This window comes from Gambusia affinis, linkage group LG13 (genome assembly GCF_019740435.1).
Source record: "Gambusia affinis linkage group LG13, SWU_Gaff_1.0, whole genome shotgun sequence".
Classification (NCBI taxonomy): Eukaryota; Metazoa; Chordata; class Actinopteri; order Cyprinodontiformes; family Poeciliidae; genus Gambusia; species Gambusia affinis.
This window is the reverse complement of record NC_057880.1, coordinates 18,805,551-18,824,380: the sequence shown is the minus strand read 5'-3', so window position 1 is coordinate 18,824,380 and position 18,830 is coordinate 18,805,551. Positions and strand designations below refer to the sequence as shown.

The following is an 18,830-nucleotide window of genomic DNA, read 5'->3' as shown; positions in this document are numbered from 1 at the left end:
TAATGACCTGATGCCAGAACATCTGTAAATTTTTTTGAGTAACATTTAGGTTCTCTCTGTTTTTGTTTTTAAATAAATTCTTTATTCATTCATTCATTTGCATCAATGGTTACCTGGAAAATAAACAGGCCTTTTGTGAAACTCTTACTTAATCTTTCTGATATGGTTTCTGAATATTTTGCAGCCTTCTTAACGTCAGGTTTAACTTATGTTTTGTTTTAGGAGCTCAGACTCCGATGGTGCTTTTGAAACTCCTGAATCTACAACTCCAGTGAAAGCTGTTTCTCCTGCTGAACCCCAAAGAGAGCTGCTGGAATCTGATGACAAAGGTACAGTAGGAGATGCTGAGATAGAAGCGCGACTGCTTCAATTGTTGTTATTGAAAAGATTGTTACATCCTCTAGTGGTGTGAAGCTGAACTGCACTTCCAGTAAGTATGGGTTAAAATCCCTTGAAACATTCTGGACTGTTTACAGACAATAAAACTAGAAAATTCATTTTTAATAAAGATAACTGAAGAAAAAATAAGTATATACATTTAAAAAAAAAATTTTTTTGTGTGTGTTTTGTTTGTGTTTTTCCCTCTTAATCTAAGAGATTATCTTTTTTTGATCTTTTTACATGTTATCCCTTGGACCAGATTCTTAGATTGTACAGTGGTTCCCAAAACAGAGTATAAAATATGAACCTTATATAAACCTTTAGATGATCACCAACAATAATAACAAATAAAAAATGCTTTATAGTAGCCTGTATGTGGCACAGTTACTATAAATAATGAAAATGTGTATGATGCCTTTATTATTCGTACAACCATATGAAGTTTATGTAATTTCAATTTCCATCACAAAATTGATAGTGAAAATCAATTTTAAATTACCGTCACATTTCTTAAAAAATAAAAAATCTCAGAAGTGTGCTATGGATACTTCACTGGTCAATACTGTTCCTGTCCAGCCAGTTGGTTTAGTTGGACTGAAATGTCTTTGTAGGTTTGGAGTTGAACCACACTCTTTCCATTTTTTTTATATAGCTATATTGGATTAATTGAACATAGTGCTCTGTGACATGCTCAAACTTTGGGATAAAATCTAACTCTCCTAAGGACAACTCCACAACATCATCTCTGACCTGTTTGATGTGTTCCTTGGTCTTCATGATGCTGTTTGTTCTCTAACAAACTTCTGAGACCTTCATAGTACAGCTGCGTTTATACTGAGGTTAAACTGAAGTGAACACTATTTAATAATTAGTCTGAAGTCTGTAGTTGAAATGTGGCAAAATGTAAATACTTTTTTAAGGGAGGTTGACCAACCATGGTGTCTTACTCGTACAACCATCTTTTCCATATAATCAAGAAGATTTAAAGAAATGATCCCCGTTTCTCTGAGTGGATTACTTGAAGTCATTTTCCTGTATAGCAGGGTGATATTTCTGATGCAGATTAATCTTATTTTAATGTTTTGCAGGTGTTAACGGCTCTGAAGGTAATCTTAGTTTGGACATCACTGCACCTTGCGGGTCCCCATCCATTGCTTTTGATGAGAACAAACCCATTGCAGCAAGCGGGACGTATAACTTCGACTTTTTCGCTGTAGAGCCGACGAGTCACACTCTGACTCGCTCTCTCAGCCTCCAGGGGGGGGAGCTTGATAACTCCAGTCTGCTGGAAGGATCAGCCTCTGGAGTTTTCCGTCAGCACTCCGAGTCCTTCAGCGTTGGCACTGAGAACACCCCGGGGAAGCTCCGGAGACCTAAGAAAGTCAGCCCAGGATCGGTGAAGAAGAAGCCCTTCCTCAGACAAAACTCCAACCCTGACAGCTCAAAACCAGCCTCCTCTAGCAGCACCCCTGAAATCACAAAGCGAGCAAAGCCTCGGACGGCTAGCCCTCTCCTGACTCAGGAGGATTCGGAGGTTGGCTCTGCAACTCCCAGTCCCGGAGGCACTCTCAGAAAAACCAGGAAGAGCCGTGTTGAGACTCCGCCTCCTCTCCTAGAGGAAACCAGTCAAACCTGCCAAGAGGAGAGCAAAGTGGTCCCTGCCTTACCCTTGTGTCAGGAGGAAGCCCCTCTTGCAGAGAGCACAGCAGACAAAGACAACTCTCCAATCCCACCTGGTGCCTCATACAAATGGGATCCAGAAAACTTTGAGAACATTAACCCCTTCAGCACTGGAGGTAGCAAAATCGCCAATTCTCCTGTTTTGGGTCGTAAGGGTCCTGTGTATGGCCCTGCATCTAGTCCTCCTCTGAGACCACCTGTCCCTGCTGCAGAACCACATCACCATACTGCCACTGCCCCTCTGGAAGAGCTTTCCACCAATCCCGAGGAGCAACCCATTCTACCCAAGCGTCAGCCAGTAAGGCTGGAGTTTGACTACTCTGAGGAAAGCTGCGAGGCACCACAGCAGGCAGCTCCTCCACCTAAGAAATTGGGCAAGAAGCCTCTTGGCAAGATGCTGTCCAGAAAACCAAAGCTGGGGCTGAAAAAAGTGGCTCCACAACAGGTGGAGCAGCTAGACAACAACCCCGCAGCAGCCTACAATGGATCGGATGAAATCCCCATTCCTAAAGTGTCGTACAACATTGAACCCGACAAGTGGGATGACCCAAACCTCAATCCATTTTCTTCAAAGAAAAGTATATCCAACTCCCCCACCTTATCCAGGCCATCATACAGCTTTGATCCAAACAACATTGATGAGTCTACAAACCCTTTTAAATCCTCCAACAAAATGGCCGCCTCACCTCCCAGGGTGCCTGCCTCTTTCGAAACGTCGTCCAATGACTATGATAACGAAAACGACAATGACAACATCGGGGAACTGGAGGACCAGAACCAAAACAAACCGGCTAAGAAGAAGAAAACTCCCTTAAAATCGTAAGTTCACATGGTCCTCTGAAAGGCTGATGGAAGAGTCCACACTCCTAGTTTGTGTCTGTTATGCCAGTGTCCTCTGTCTGTCTCTCTGTCACCTGTTTGTGTATTCTCATGTATCACAGGAAGTCCAGGGGTGTGTCCTCTCTTTGTTGTCTGTTGTAAGTAAGGGACAACACATCCATCCTCCCTTCCTGACCCTAAACTCCATCTTAAAAAGCAGCATGTTGTTCCCCATCCTATTAACAGAGACATCATCATCCTTTGGACCTACTATCTAACTAATGCATTTGAACTTTAAAGTCAAATATGAGGACACATGTTTTTAGTTACCTTTTTAATTCTCTTTATAATTCTGTGTCAGAAATAAGCTTTATTTATAAAGACAGGAACAGATTTTTTTTTAGCACTCCTGGTGAAGACATGTGAAAAAAAAGTTTAATACTTTAATAATTTACTCTGGTAGAATAATCTCATTCTGACAATTGTAAAAAAGGTGTTGTTACCTTTTCATTTTAAAAGGTAATAACAAGCTTATATTCACACTGGGTTCCAATAATACCATTTTGACACTCAATTACATCCTTATATTTTTAGAGATAATAAATGGCGAAACAAATAATTTCACAAACTCTGAAACCTCAAGGTCTGTAGACAGATTTTATCTTTAGTTCTCCAAAGTGTCCTGGAAGTGATATTGAATTCACTTTCAGGACAGCAAATGCAGTGAAGGAAGACCAGAGATGAAGATATCCCCAGGAATGAGTCTAACAGTGACACATGAGCATATTAAGAGTTTAAGCAAGACAGAGAAGGACTCTTGATTACTTTTACTTGTAAAAATGCTGATCAGGTATCTTTTTATCTAAAAGACAGCACTTAATATGAAACATGTTTTTTTATGTTCAAGATGTGATGCTAAAAATCCCTCTTCAAACTTTGCTACATAACCTTGAAGAAATTACGTTTTTTTCTTTTCATACAAAGCCCTCTGCCTTTCAATAACTATTTCGCAAACAAAAGCCTTGAGAGTTACAATTCTCTCAAATGATAAATATTTTAGTCCTTCAATAAAACAGATGGGAAAAAATCCAGCATCATTTTACTGTGAAAGAACTGGATCTTTTCTAGACAATGTTTAACAGTGCTTGAGCTCTCCCTTGTGTTCATTTCCAGTTATTGCTATGCAAGACTTAATTTATGTCACTATAGGGAAATTCAATTGTCAAAGCAGTGTACAAAAGAACAAAGAGCACGTAAATGACACATGGACAGTAGAATAACATACACAAGAATACAGAATGTGAAAATATATTAATATAAATACAAAGGTGAGTTAAACTAATGATTCAATTAATTATGATAATAGCTTTATCTAATCAGAAATAAAAAAAATTCAGAAATAATTATATATATATAAAGCTAATACACATTAACTTTTGTGTTGCCATCTGCACAGGTATATTTTGTTTCTCTGCAGAGAAACAAAACATGTAATATTATGTAATAATATGTAATAATTTTAGTATTATTTAAAATTAGAATTCATATTAATTATTCATCTTGTCTGAGCTGTAATTCTGACACAGTGAATCCAGTTGTTTCTCATGAAGTAATGTTGTCATCCTTTCATGTGAAGAAAGACGCTTTCCATCCAGAGTACTTGGAATTTCACCAGTGAACAATATTAAGTTTAAGACCATAGATGCCGGATCTAACATTGTGTTGTTTTCCAAAGGCTCTGGATTACCCTAGATTTTGATAATTTATGTTTTGTTGTCTTTTCCCCTCAGTAATACTTTCAGAGTGAAGAGGTCACCAAAGAAATCCCCGTTGTCTGACACATCCCAGGTGTGTTTAATTTGCTCTCTTTTGGGGTTCTTTCTTACTTTTAAAGTTCCAGCTGATTTTAGAGATTCCCTCTTTGTCATTTTCTTGCAGGATCCCACATCTGCAGATGAATCTTCGTCCCTTCATCAACAGGATGATCACGCCACAGATGAGGAGAAGCTGGCCTCCTCCACCGGCCATAGGTGGGCGGTCCGCCACGAGGTGGACCAAGATTTAAACACTGACCACCAAGACTTCCCGCAGCCCTGCGACGTTACGACTTTCGTAAATGAGAACAGTCTCCCTCAGGAGAATCCAGGTTTGGCATCACTGTCTGATTTTTTTTGTCTCCTTCAGGGATCTGTGTTCATGCAACATCAAAGTGTACCACACTTGTACAGCTATTCAGTGAAATTCAAAGCTTTGCCTGGATAGATGCTCATGTAAAGCAGCTAGTTACTTTGTTATCCATTCATAGAGCAGTAGTGTATTGACTTTTCTTCTAGTAGTAAAAATAAATAAATAAATAAATAAAAGGGCTGGCCCAGTTCTCCACTGCCCTCTGACCACCAAAAGACCCACCTCCTCCCAGAGGCAATCTGGCTCAACCCATCTGGGTTGTAGATGAAACAGACAGTGCTGGTTCAGCCTCTGATCAGACAGACCTAAACGCTAGTCACTGTAGATTTCCACCTCATATTCTGGTTCTAACTCTTGGTTTTGTTTCTTGGTCTGCTTCAGTCCAGGACTATGAAATTGAGTACATGGAGAAGATCGGCTCTTCCTCCCCAGTAAGTATTTGACACATTGACAGATGTGATTTGTTTTCGGTTTTTATGTATGTTGATGTTTTTGTGTATGTTGATTGGAGATGCACCAACCAAATTGTTTTGATACAGATTGTAGCGAACACACGGTCATATTCAATAAATTGGAATATGCGTTTGGATAAGGTGCCATTTGATACTAACGATTTTAAGCTGGGGTTTAATCATTAAGCTCATAATTCTGTATAATTTTTTTTGTATAAGTCTGATATAATATGCTTACCTGAGATATGTTTTCATTAATTGCAAGCAGAAAATCATCAAATTTACCAGATATAAAAGCTGGAAAACCAACAGCCTGTGTGTAATTAACTTATAAAATGTAATTTATTTCAATAATTTTCTAATTTATTTAATATGACTGTAGTTTTTTTTTCCTTTTAAAGACTGCACATATAAGATATAACAATAGTATTAAGCATATTCTTCTGAATTCTCTCTGCCAAGATTTGATTTGCTTTTAATAATCTAAAACAAAAAAACTTATTTTTTTATTGGTCTTCAATATCTCATAACAGTGGTTAGCATAGTTAGTATAACACAAACAGCAGCTTCATGTGTATTCCCAGCAGACCTTGTCTCTTCTGAGGTTCCCAACATTTCCAAACTTCTCTTCCATTCCAGACAGAAGTGCAAAAAATAGAGCTGCACTGTACAAGGAATCACATTTGTCAACGCATTGTCAGTCTGTGCAATATCCCAGTGGTAATGGACTGCTTGGACACTATATTTAGTAACTTGCTAAATTTTCAGTGTCATGCATTCACACTCTTCATATCAGTCAGGAAAATGTTGTAGGAATAGAAAGTAGAAATGTGCATTATTTAGAATCAGTAGTGTCACCACATTTTTGCAATTACATATTTTCCTAATGGTGTGTATCCCTGATCAAAAAAACAAACAAAAACCAGCATCTTTGCTGGACTCCAGTCTGTGCTTCTTCTGAGGTAATTTTTTTCACACCTCACTGATATTGAAAACAGATAACCTTGATTCTTCATTAAGTCACAACATTCTCAGCACAGAGAGTTGTTGCTACCATAGTGTGGTAACTCTTAGGTCTAATATGTTCATTAGAAAAATGTTTTTTTTGTTTTTTTTTATTAATTTGATAAACCGGTCCGGGCTGATCCAGCTGAAAACTGTCAGATTCCACTCAGCAACTATGAGCATCTCTAATGATGATGAAATATTTCAGTTTTCAGCAGTCTTTATTAATTGTCTTTTGCAGCCACTGTCTATGAAAAAGCCATCTCTGTACTTGAACTTGGACTCAGTGTCTGACAACTTAACCAAAGCTACTTGTGGACATGGATCTGAGCCCAGCTCCCCCTGCACTGGGTAAAATAAGTTTTAATTATCTCTTCTATCTATTTTACATGAGTGTGTCATACCCTCCTTGGCACTTTTACTCAGACCTCAGATTGTTTACCTTCTGCACAGGAGTTTTGAGGAAATGGAAGCCCAGATATCTGCAGGCATGAAGACGCCGGTGTTGAGCCCGCGGCCCGGTCCCGAAGGTTCTGCTGGAGAGAAAGGCAGAAAGAGAGAGAGCGAGGTCCTCAGCCGGACACAGAGCATAGAGAGGGATGAGCAGGTGAGACCTGGGCTCTTGATAAACAGCTGGCATTGATCACATTTGTTATAAAAAATAAACTGACTTTCATTTATCTGTGTACTCATCATCATGTATGGGAATTACAGATGCATCTCAGTAGATTCTGTAATAAAAGGGGAATTTATTTCAGTAACTAACCACAAAGTTTTGTTTTTTGATGTTCAGAGTGCTGTCAAATATTTCCATTAAAAAGTTGAGTGGAAGGAAAAAGTCCTGGATGTAGGCTACAACTGTACTTCTGAAACTAATGTGATTTACTTGGACTGCTGCTCAATTCTCCTTTGTTCTGATTAAAGTAGGTTTTATATAATCTGAATTGGATTATATTTTTAGTGTCAAGTATGTGCTGTATAAACATGGGCATACTTTTTAGTAAACTAGTATTTCTGTTTTTGATTGGATCTCATAGGGCTAATGGTTATTGTTGTGGCTTGTGCACCTGTTTCTGTCATTTTGCCCTTCCACTAAACTTTCTATTAAAATACTTAGATACAGCACTCCATTAACAGATTTGTTATTTAGAAATTTGCTTTTGTTGCTTACTTTAATATTTTTATTTTGTAATATTAATGTAACCTGAATTGTAGATTTTCATTAGGTGTAAGCTGCAATCGTAAAAAAGAATCTTCTACTTTATATTCCATTGTATTGAGATGCACCTGTACGTCATGTTTTTATTTAGTTACATCTTACTCCATGTTGTTGTTTAACCAGAATTGAGTACCTTAATCCAGAGACTTTATCCCAGGACTCGAATCACAGTGATTCTCCAAAAATCAGCCCTATCACACACTTTTTCCCAGCTTTGGTTCAGGAAATAAGCTGCCACTCAAACACTCAGCGCTTGCTATGGTGTGTTGTCCCGTCCCCCTCCCTCGACCCCACCCCTTTGCCCACTCCTCCTGGTGCCCCTGTAGCCCTCTGGCCAGGGCCCCGTGGTGGCCCCTGCTCCAGCCCAGGCAATGCCCCTGTTGTTAGACAGGCTGTCAGAGTGTGAGGACCCCCTGCAGTACCTGGAGCCTGACCTGGCTGAGACCAACCCAACCGCATTCGCCCAAAAACTACAGGTGTGTTGCCCCACCTCGACGAACCTTGAAGGTCCTGGCTCTGGGGAGGAAATGTGACTGTGTGTGTTTTTGTTTCCACATCGTTCCCATTGTGTCAACGTACTTCATCCCTTTCATCTTTTTATGTTTCCTCCCTCCCGTACCTGCAGTTTTTGGCTTGCTGCGTGAAGTAGATTAATGATTGGTAAAATGCAGACGGCAGCAAATGTGTGCTCTCAATTCAAGTCTTTGTATGTTTCCCTTTGCTCTCTTCATCCTCCTCCCTTACCTCGCTGCTCCCCCCCGTCTGATATTTGGGCCTCTGTGTGCGGCCAAGGAGGAGCTGGTGCTTGCTGCCCTGAGGCTAGAGGCTCTGCAAGTAGCCCAAAGCATCTCTCAGTGCCCCTCCCTCTCCACTGTAACCCCCCAGGTACTGCGCTGAGTCAGCCTGCACCTGCTGTATTCAGTGTGTGTGGGTGAGCGTGTTTGCTGCAGAAAATAGGCCTCTTGAATGACTGATTAGGGAAAAGCAGGTGTAGCTGAAGTGGGTCATTGTAAACTGCGGTGTTTGCATGGGTGTGTCTCGGCTTGCCGATCGGCCCCTTCGGCATGGCGGCTGTGCTGCAGCATCCACAATCCCGGTGCCCCCTCTGCATACGATACCGCTAATGATGCTTAACGCGTCCGGCTCCCATACAGACTGTCAACGAGCTCCTCCAGGTTAATGCACAGTCCAGTGCTTTCCGAGCCCCCTGTGTTGTTTTCTGCCTGTTGCCTGTTCATGAGAGGCTTACATCAACATGAATGTGACTGGGGATGTAATACGTTAACCTAAAAACTGCAGCTGCACAGTTACACGGCTGAAACTCTTCCTGGTGTATTTGATCATCCTCTATTTCAAATCTCCAGTCACATTTGAGTTTTTTTTAATTTTCCCCCAAACTAACAACACAAACGCAACACAGAATATTACAGCGCATTGGAAAAATCTTCAAAACCTTTGAAGTTTATTACATTTTGTTGTTTTACAACTGCAAAGTTTAATTTCTATTCTATTGGGATTTTATGTGACCAACACAAGAGCATAACTATGAAGTGGATTGAAAAATTCTTCATTGTTTTCAAAGTTTTTGCTAATTGAAATTAAAGCTGTAAGCAGCGATTATTTTAGTAATCAATTATTGTATCGATTATTTTGTTGATGAATCAGTTAATCGGATAAAAGAAATTGGCGAATTCTGCAGATTTGTTAACCACTGTTTACGCCTCAGCAACAATAATGAAGCAAAGGGATCCAGAATCCTCAGATTCTAATTTGCTTCAATGTCCTACACTTTTTGGTTCAATATCTTGTTTGTTGCAGGATCTGTTTTCAGCCTTCTGATAGTTACTCCCTTCAGTGAAGCTGTAAATAAGAAGTATTTCTCTGAATACACATTTCAAAAACTTTGAAAGCCATGTATAATTTTTCCTACCAGTTTACAATTATGCACTCATCACATGAAATCCTAATGAAATACATTGATGTTTGCGGTTGTAAAGTGACAAATGTATGTTATCGAAGAAATTCTCAACATACACATGTGCCAGGAATATATTTAGTTGAAACTAAAAATACAGCTGAGTTAGGAAGTCAGTAAGGGGAAAAATCCTTGAAAGAGTCGGAGTAGGACTTCTGGTTCCCAATCTCATCCCTCCAAGTCTCATGTTGTTGCCCCACACTTTTCAGTCTCGGCTCAAGAAACCCAGCACACGGCGGTGGAATATCAATGGTTCACCTTTACTCAAAGTAAGAGTAACAAGACACCCTGTGATCTGTTCTTCCCCAGCTAGAGTGCAGTCCAAGTATTTGGGCAAGAATATATTTTTTATTGTTTCACTGGCCCAGTTACACAACAGCACACTGGATTCAAAGATATAACAATTGTTATATCTTTTTAGTTAAATTATCTTCGTAAAACATATTGCCCTTTATTTAGAAAATAAGTTAGCACAGTGAATTTAAGCTGTTTGGGTTCCTCTAAAGTTCAAAATGAGGACTTTGCCCTCTTGGTTTTGAACTAAAAAGCTGTAACTACAATCTAGTCCAAATACATCCAGACTGCACTGCAGACTTGAGCCTCAGTAGATCATAGATGTGCTACATCTAGACAGAATTTTATATGGAGATGCACTGATCAGAGATTTTGTACAGCTCAGACCAGCTACTGATGCAGAATTCACTCCAGATTTCTAAAAGATGAGCAATTGATAATTTTTTCTATTCTAGTGGAAAATTAGCCGCTGAAAATATCCAACTTTGTGGTTCTCCCTCAGTAGTAATTTCAGCACCAAAGAGAGTTGTTGTTAGTTAGCACATTGGATCAGGTCTTTTCCTTTCACACTGAGTACTGATAGTCCAATGTTGACATATCTCTAAGTGAATATTTTGCTTACTTTTATATCTATAGTCTTGCCGGTTTCTCATGTACGTTTGGGTTATTTCCATGTTTATGCTCCGTTCAGAAACATAATAACCTGCATTCTCAGCTTTGAGCCCATTTTTAAGTCCACATTAAAATGAATCACTTGCCTCTAGTAAAGTTTGTTTGTGAATACAATATTTTCAGTTAATATAATGAATGATCTAAAATTTTGTAACCCAACCAAATTAGAGCTTTGAATCAAAATACGTAGAAGCCATGCCATTACATGTCCTCAAGTTTCTACTATTTACCTTAATTTAGTTGTTAGTTTTATAGGAGAGTAATCGCATTAGTTTGTGAGCCAGACACAACACTTAGCTCCATTCCTTCTTGTTGTTCTCTTTGAGCCCCCACCGTTTCATTAAATCCTCCTTTAATCCAGCTCTTCCGGTGAGGACTAAATCCTTTTATTCTAGGCCAAATTTTAGAGGTGAAATAGTGATACCAGAAAAAGTCTTGTATTCAAGAAGTTGAGGTATAAATGTTACCATAGCTTTATGGACACATGCACATCTTGGAAACTTTTCAAGTTTTTAGTAAAAACTGTGAAGTCAGAACAGTTAATCTTTTACAACCAAACACTAACAGGAATGCCCCTGCAGACCAGTTCAGTTCCCTTATCGTCCATCTCTATTTTACTATCTGCTGCTGTGCTCCTTCCTTCTTGTCTTGCTCAGACCAACTCACATTCAAGCTTCTGCAAGCAGCAGGCGCTCACGATCGCTCAGCTGGGGCCAGCATCAGCCAATTACGCAGTAATTACTGTAGTGAGGAAGGCTATTTCATCCAATCATGTAGTGGGCGACCAAGTCCTCAGAAACATCACCAGCTTTGCAGCATTTGCCAGCAGAGTTTTGCTGCGTGGAACAGATTTCTGTGGTTCCATGCTGCCTTGAGGTCGTGGTTCAGGAAACCTGTTGGGCTCATGTACGAGCCCCTGGATTTGATCTGGTTTCCAGTTTATGACTCGTCATGTTTCCGTTCCTTTCCCTGCTGTCCTTTGCTTCATGGAAGAAGCACCGGGACATGTTGTCTTCTGTGGAGAGCTCCATACCCAAGAGCTCGCTCTACGCCAAGACCACCACCAGCAGCAGCTACATCGAAGGCGAAAGTCCACATCTGCCGAGAGATCTCGACCAGTCGTTGGACATTGCACGAGAGGAGGTTCCCTTCTATTTCTTTTTATTCTTTGAGTGGTAGAAGTCATTTTATTTCAGCATCTAGAACTTTACTTAAAAGTGTTTGCCCCTATTTTATAGATTGTGTCAAAGGAGAAAGAAGTTCTGGAGTGGCAGAGGAAGTATGAGGACAGTCGACAGGAAGTGGTGGAGATGAGGTAAAAAGAAACATTGAGTTGTTAAGTCTGTCACTTTTAGATATCTAGCAAATGTCTTTGTATTGCATTGTCTTCTTTTGCACTTCTTACTTGGTTTTTCTGAAACAGAGACACCTTTGGGTCCAGAATGGAAAACCAGTTAAAGAGTATGCCAGTCTGCACTCAGCGCACATCAGACTGATGTGCTTTAAGATGTTTTAGATAGAAAAGATGACTAAATAATTAATTACTATATATATTATTACACCAAACCTGCTACCAGCAGCTCTAAACTCACCCATAAACAACAATCAGCAAATAGCTTTAGGTTCAGACAGGAAACTGGTTATAAGCAGCATTGAAGCTTCTTGTCGGTTAGCAGGTGGTGAGTGTGAGTGCAGCTGGGTCATTTAGCAAGGATAAGACAGAGCTTACCTCCTTTAAGTGATTGTGCTCTGGATAAGGAGGAGCTAAGAGACTAAGAGGGAGGCAAGGCTAATCAATCCTCTTACCCCGTACAACCTGTTTTACTGGAACAGTCAAAAATGGTCCAGTTATTTCTAAAGAAACAATGCAAGCATGAATAAATTTATTACACATCATTATTACAGGTTAACCTACTTATGTTACTTTTAGTAAGAGTTTTTATGCATTTTTTAGTGAAAAGGACATAAACAGGTACAGATCTACAACAGACAGAGAAGTCTATGATGTTCATGGCCTAATATAAAGGTTTTATTTCTATTTTTATTCATAAATTAGTTCATACAAAACAAACATTACAGACTAGCAAACAGAGGTATTGATCTTCGAAATGAGCAATTAAATAAGCAAAAATAACAAATGACAAGAATAAGAAAGAGCACAAGAATAAGCAAAAGAGAGTGAAAGAAAAACAAACACATTAAAATGGATACATTGGGTAGATTTTTATGTTCTTCTTAGAAGTTATTATCATATTTTTATGACTACTGTACATTTGTACACATGAAAATTGGCTGTTTTGTCCTTTTAAATTGACAAATTAAAATGTGGCTGCATGGCTTGCTGGATAGCTTTGAGTGACACTCGGGAATTAGTTTTATTGGGACTGCAGTGATGATAATTTTAAAATGCTTTGATTTAACTGGACCAAGGCTTTCTAATATTGTACTCCAATACGATGCTTCAGCTTCATGTTGATGACATTTTGGACATTTGAACATGTCTGTAGTTTCTACAAATTGCTGTGTTATGTTTTGCTTTATTACATGGGTTTAATTTTTTGATAATTATTGTGTAAGTAAGTAATGTACTACATTAAACTGAGATAAAGGGTGGGATTAGATAAGTGTTAATTTCTTCCTACTCTTTTCAAACAGAAAGGTAGTGGTAAACAAATTATTTTGCTCTTGGTTATGTATGACCATGTTTTCTCTGTCCTACTGATTGCTTGTTTTTTTGTTTTTTAAAAACCTGTTTGAAATAAATAAATCAAATCAAATTATTATTATTTACTTTTAATTCAATAAACACAAAGTTAAAAAAGACATTTTGACCAACATTAAGTGTGCAGCTGCAGTCATAGACCTAGAAAGTGAGTGAAATGGCATTTAAATAATTTTCTCAATTTTATTGCAATTGGAGCCTTTATTTTCATTATTATATTGCACACTCAGGTATTGTGTGGACAATAAATTTGCAATAATTTTTTTCTGTAGGAGGATTGTTGCAGAGTATGAGAAGACTATTGCACAAATGATAGGTGAGTTTTTAACTTCCTCATTTCATGTAATCATTAACTGTAAGTGCACAATTTAACATGCATCAGAAAATGTTTTTCAACAAATTCTGACACTTTAATTTGCTCCTTTGGTATCTTATTGAAGTTTATATTTTTTTTACCCCGCTGCCTCTGATTTTAAATAGTTTACTTCAGAAACACATCAGTCAGAGTTTTCCAGTTTTTAGAAAAGGTTCACCTGCTAATACCAGTTTTAATAATTTGCAATCTCTCTTTAAGAACTATTTTACAAACATATAAAACATTCAAAACATGCTGTAGAAGACCATATTTTATTCATAGTATCAGCCTTCTTTCTTTAGCAGCAACTTCCACATCCAGGTGTTGCTCCTTGATTTATTTAACTTCCTATCAGCCAGTCATAATCTGACTTATTGGTTCATCTTTAGTTAAGCTTTGTTAATTTTGTGCTGCGGCAGAGAGTCTGGCACCGGTGGTGGTGGAAACCATCACAAGTATCCATTGACGGCACCCTTGTCACTACTTTGCTCACGTTACATTTTCCCTGCCCTCACCTACATCCTTTTTTGCCACCTTTCAGACGTTCTTGAATATTTGGCTTGTGCTGCAGTCTTAAGTTAATGTCTTGCTCTTCCCAGATCACGTCCACTAAAAGGCCAGAACCTGTTTCTGTTCATGTCTAACGCTCGGCTCTCTCACATGTCTTGACCCTCCCGGTTTGACTTAACACACTCCCTTCTTTTCTGTTCTGCTCCCATCATTGCCCCTTACTATTTGATAACCCTGACAGGCATGCCAGGTGAGTAACACAGAGCCGTACTTTGCTTGTTTGCGTCAGCTCATGTCTCTTCATCCGTCCATCAGAGGGGGAAGCAGGTGTGCTCCTTTTCTTCATTTCATCTAGTGGCTTTTGTTTGTCCATTCTGTTGCATTTCACATAAAGGCTAAGACTTAACGTTTTTATAGATATAAAGAAAAGAATCTGTCAAATTGTTTGTTTTAAAAATAATACTATATCAATCTGAATGACATAACAACAATAAAAAGATCTTAAGGATGCATCGACACTTGACTAAAGGTGTGTGCTAAAGCCACAAGTAGATCATCTACTGTAAGTTACTTAAAAGAGAAGCAAGTGTTGCTCTAAACAAACCAAGCTACCAAGCTTTATAAAACATAGCTATCCTATTTGATTTCCTCATTGTGACATTTTGTTTGCATGCAATAAAAAAATAATGATTTTCTGAAGTAGAAAAATCACTAACCCACAATTCCACTTTGTTGCATTGTAAAAATGGTGTATATTGTTATGTATGTTGTGGGATGATGTTTGTACCTTCCACGTCTCTAAGGTCTCTTGTGGATAGATTGATGATTTAGGAAATCTGTGTGTGTGTTCATTAGAGGATGATCAAAAGGAGAAGTCTCTGTCCCACCACACCATCCAGCAACTGATCATAGAGAAGGACCAGGCCTTGGCCGACCTCAACTCTGTGGAGAAGTCCCTGGCTGACCTCTTCCGTCGTTATGAGAAGATGAAAGATGTGTTGGAGGGCTTCCGCAAGGTGACACTCAAAACTTCTAAGCCAAAATGCCCTTTAAGCCACTTTAAACAGCACCCTTTGCAGTTATTAGCACCCCTGATGAAGAAATTTCTAAAATTATTGATTTTGCTTCATCTTTTTCTAAACATTGCCCTTTTTTATATAAAAAAAAAACACCTTTGCTTTTATAAAAGGACAATGTGCTTTAAAAACAAAAGGGCAACATGGTCTTACAAAACAGTTTAAATTATTGCTCATTACCCTCTCAACAAAAAACAGGATTTTAACAGTTCATATTTAAGGTGCAAATAAGTATTTTCAATTCTTGAAATAGTAGCATCAATACAAATAAATTCAAAGGGCAAAAGAAGAATTCTGGTCATTTAAGTTGACATGAACTTTATAATCAAATTCAACAGAACATCTCAAAATGGCAAATGTTACCATGTAGTGTCACAGATGCACTCATTTTGCAGGTTCAGCTTTCATGAGATGTCATGAAACAGGAAGTTAAATTAGAAGACCACTTCTGTGATGTTTCAGTCACCTGTTTTGGAACAATATCTCACTGAAAAACACAGTGATGACCTATTTCCTGTTAGAGGTCACCAGATTTTTATTGAAAATGTCCTGAAATAAATTGAAAATGTGTTCATGTGACCTCACACTAAAAAGTTTCCCTGAACTCCCAAAGAGAAGCAGACCTGCAGCTTCACAAATCCTCCACTTTCACTTAAGAGGAGGCACAAGTTCACTTTGTGCACATCCAAACAGTGTTTTTACACAAAACCCACCTGGGCTGAGTGGTGCGGGAAAAGGGGACACACAGCAGCGCCTCGGGTCGTCTGGTCAAATCATGCATGCGACGCTGAGGTGCACTGAGACAGACCAGATTATTGGACTCCATCCTTGGACAGTTTTATTAGAAGCATCAGCACTTCTGAACAAAACGCATTTAAAAAGGATCACTGTGCCTAGAAGACGACAGACATTGTGGGCTGTTTGATAGGTAACAATAGGGGCGTATTGCAGTTTGGTTTCAATCAAATTCTGAGTAGTATTTTGGCAAACTTCGTGTTTTTTATAGAGACTTACTGACCCCAAGATGTCACTGTGAGATTTTTCTTCCATTACTAGATGCAAAAAGTATGCCTCAGTTGCATTAATTTTAGCAGATTTGTGTGAGTGATGATGTAAAAAAAAATTCTTCCTCCACTTTTTAATGTTTCTAAATTAAATATTGAATTAAAAAGCAATTTCAGGGTAAAGTTATCCTGCTACAATGAAAAATTATTTCGTTTTAAGGCTTTTTAGATATGGAGAGGTAGGTGTGAAGGGTACTGTAGTTTAAGGGCAAGACATTTAATAAATCTCTCTTACTTTAGAATGAAGAAGTACTGAAAAAATGCGCCCAGGAGTATCTGTCCAGAGTCCGCAAGGAGGAGCAGCGGTATCAAGCTCTGAAGATCCACGCTGAGGAGAAACTAGACAAGTGAGTATAAACAAATTCAAACTATAACGAGTTTTTCACCCCACAAAAGACTAAACCACAAAAAGCTCTAAGCATCCAACCAATACAAGCTCCAAAATTTGCTTTTTATAATAGGTTAGTTACATTTCTTCTGTTTTTGAGATGCTTTACAATCTTTCCTGACTTCTTCAGAATAGCATTTATCCCTGTACAAGTACTAAAGGGTAACTGTGTTGTTTTATTTTCACTGTTCATCTCCAGAGCCAATGCAGAGATCGCACAGGTTCGATCCAAGGCCAAGCAAGAGCAGGCTGCCCACCAAGCCAGTCTGAGGAAAGAGCAGATGAAGGTGGACTCTCTGGAGCGCACTTTGGAGCAAAAGGTCAGCGATGAGAAACACACTTAACGTTAAAAAAATATATTCATATATCAATATTCATATCACCTGAACTTTTTACAACCTCCTCAGTGCACTTTATGAGGGGTTTATGTTTATATTGTGGATTAAATAAAGACATGATTTTGAATAATAATGCCATCCGAAATGTGTGATCCACAGTTGCTGCTCAATACTTTGAATAACAAATTTTTGCTGCATTTACAGATTACAGAAACTTTTGGCCATTCTCAGACTCAGTCACAATGGTGGAGCGCATCTTTGAATATTAGTTTCCCAATTAGGTTTAAACTTTAAATAGGCCATTATAGCACATCAATATATCCATATTATTAGATTGTTAGCAGTATTACTCTCAAAGGCTTTTCTGTTCCTGCTGCAAAAAAAAAAAAAAGTTTCATAATGAGGATGGTGTGTTCAGGGTGAAATGTCTGGATGCTTTTGCACCTTTCATTGGCATTTTGAATGACCGGAGCATCTTCTACCATGTTTGGTATTTTTTAAGGTTTAAGGTTTTAAGGTTAACAACCATATCATAATAGGTCTACAGTTGTGCCATACTCCTTCGAATTTCTTAGAAAAGTTTAGAATGAAGAAGAGAAAGATTCTGTGTATACACAGTTCAGGTAACTTAATGCTTTTACAATTTTTTACAGAACAAGGAGATTGAGGAGCTGACAAAGATCTGTGACGAGCTGATCGCCAAAATGGGGAAGAGTTAGCAGCCACGCCACAAGCTAATACTTTATGAACACAAAGTGGATCACTGTTGCAAGAAACGATGGACGTTTTAAGGCCAAAGAGGTCTTGGGGTTTTGCTTCCTACTGAGTCTCCACCAAAATGACCTCCTCTTATTATTCTGTACATTTTTTGATGTGTCAGTGTACCGTACTGTATCAGGGGTCTGGTTTAAAGTTTTAGAAAATCTATCATATCAGTGATGAGTGTTGCGTGTGTGACTGTGTGTGTAAGGTGACGATAATGTCCAAGGATTACTTGTGGGTTGAGTTATGTGTTTATGATGTTGCCATGACAGCCACTGAGGGAGAAGACTGTTTACCCGCTCCTGTTAGTTTCTCCTCTTGATGCAAGGTTAAGGTAGATTTTGAAAAAATTTCGCAGCAGATGTTTAGATTTATTTGTACAGTCTTGAAACACTTAGACACTAACCGTCAAGATAGTGTTGCATGTGAGAGAGAAAGAAAACCTTGTAATGTTATTGTTTGTATATACTGTATTGTGGAAGTATAAAACAAAAGAGTTGTCTGCATTTTAATGTAGTTACTATATCATCCTCATCCTGCTGCCCTCATGTAAACATTTAAATATTTGTTATACTTGTCATAGCTTTTTTTGGATGAAATTGTGGGACTATTATTTTATTTGGGAATTTATTTTGATATAAAGCAAACTAATCATCACTGTATTCAGTTGTGAGCAGAAGCAATTTAATTTTTGGTCATTTTTAATGACGACATCGGTCATTTTTCACTGAGGAATAATTCCTCTTCACAGCTACTGTACAGCATCAGCTTACAAAGTGCAATAAAAAATGGCAATACAGCTGAAGGTCCACTCTGGTCTTCATCTTTGCTCATCACTTGATTGCTCTATGTTGTGCTGGGCTTTTACAAAAACGTATAAGATTTTATTTGATTTTCACCTTGTGTTCTTGAGGAACACAAACACACATTG

General features: G+C 38.5%; 1 protein-coding gene across 3 annotated transcripts in view; it reads left to right on the top strand.

Moving 5' to 3' along the window:
* The window catches only part of tacc2 (transforming, acidic coiled-coil containing protein 2), a 57,777-nt gene extending 39,079 nt beyond the window's left edge, over nt 1–18,698 (top strand). For 2 of the 3 annotated variants that reach the window (XM_044137229.1, XM_044137230.1), the window contains 14 exons: nt 223–329; nt 1,470–2,880; nt 4,671–4,728; nt 4,819–5,026; nt 5,449–5,498; nt 6,766–6,875; nt 6,978–7,131; nt 11,681–11,827; nt 11,923–11,999; nt 13,679–13,722; nt 15,127–15,287; nt 16,652–16,758; nt 16,999–17,119; nt 17,791–18,698. In XM_044137229.1, the coding sequence (XP_043993164.1) occupies nt 223–329; nt 1,470–2,880; nt 4,671–4,728; nt 4,819–5,026; nt 5,449–5,498; nt 6,766–6,875; nt 6,978–7,131; nt 11,681–11,827; nt 11,923–11,999; nt 13,679–13,722; nt 15,127–15,287; nt 16,652–16,758; nt 16,999–17,119; nt 17,791–17,856 (2,821 nt within the window). In that variant the 3' untranslated portion in view covers nt 17,857–18,698. Of the gene's footprint in view, nt 1–222; nt 330–1,469; nt 2,881–4,670; nt 4,729–4,818; nt 5,027–5,448; nt 5,499–6,765; nt 6,876–6,977; nt 7,132–8,069; nt 8,220–8,535; nt 8,629–11,677; nt 11,828–11,922; nt 12,000–13,678; nt 13,723–14,512; nt 14,522–15,126; nt 15,288–16,651; nt 16,759–16,998; nt 17,120–17,790 lie in introns of all 3 variants that reach the window. The other variant, XM_044137228.1, reaches the window with a different exon arrangement.
* Nucleotides 18,699–18,830: the final 132 nt, after the last annotated feature.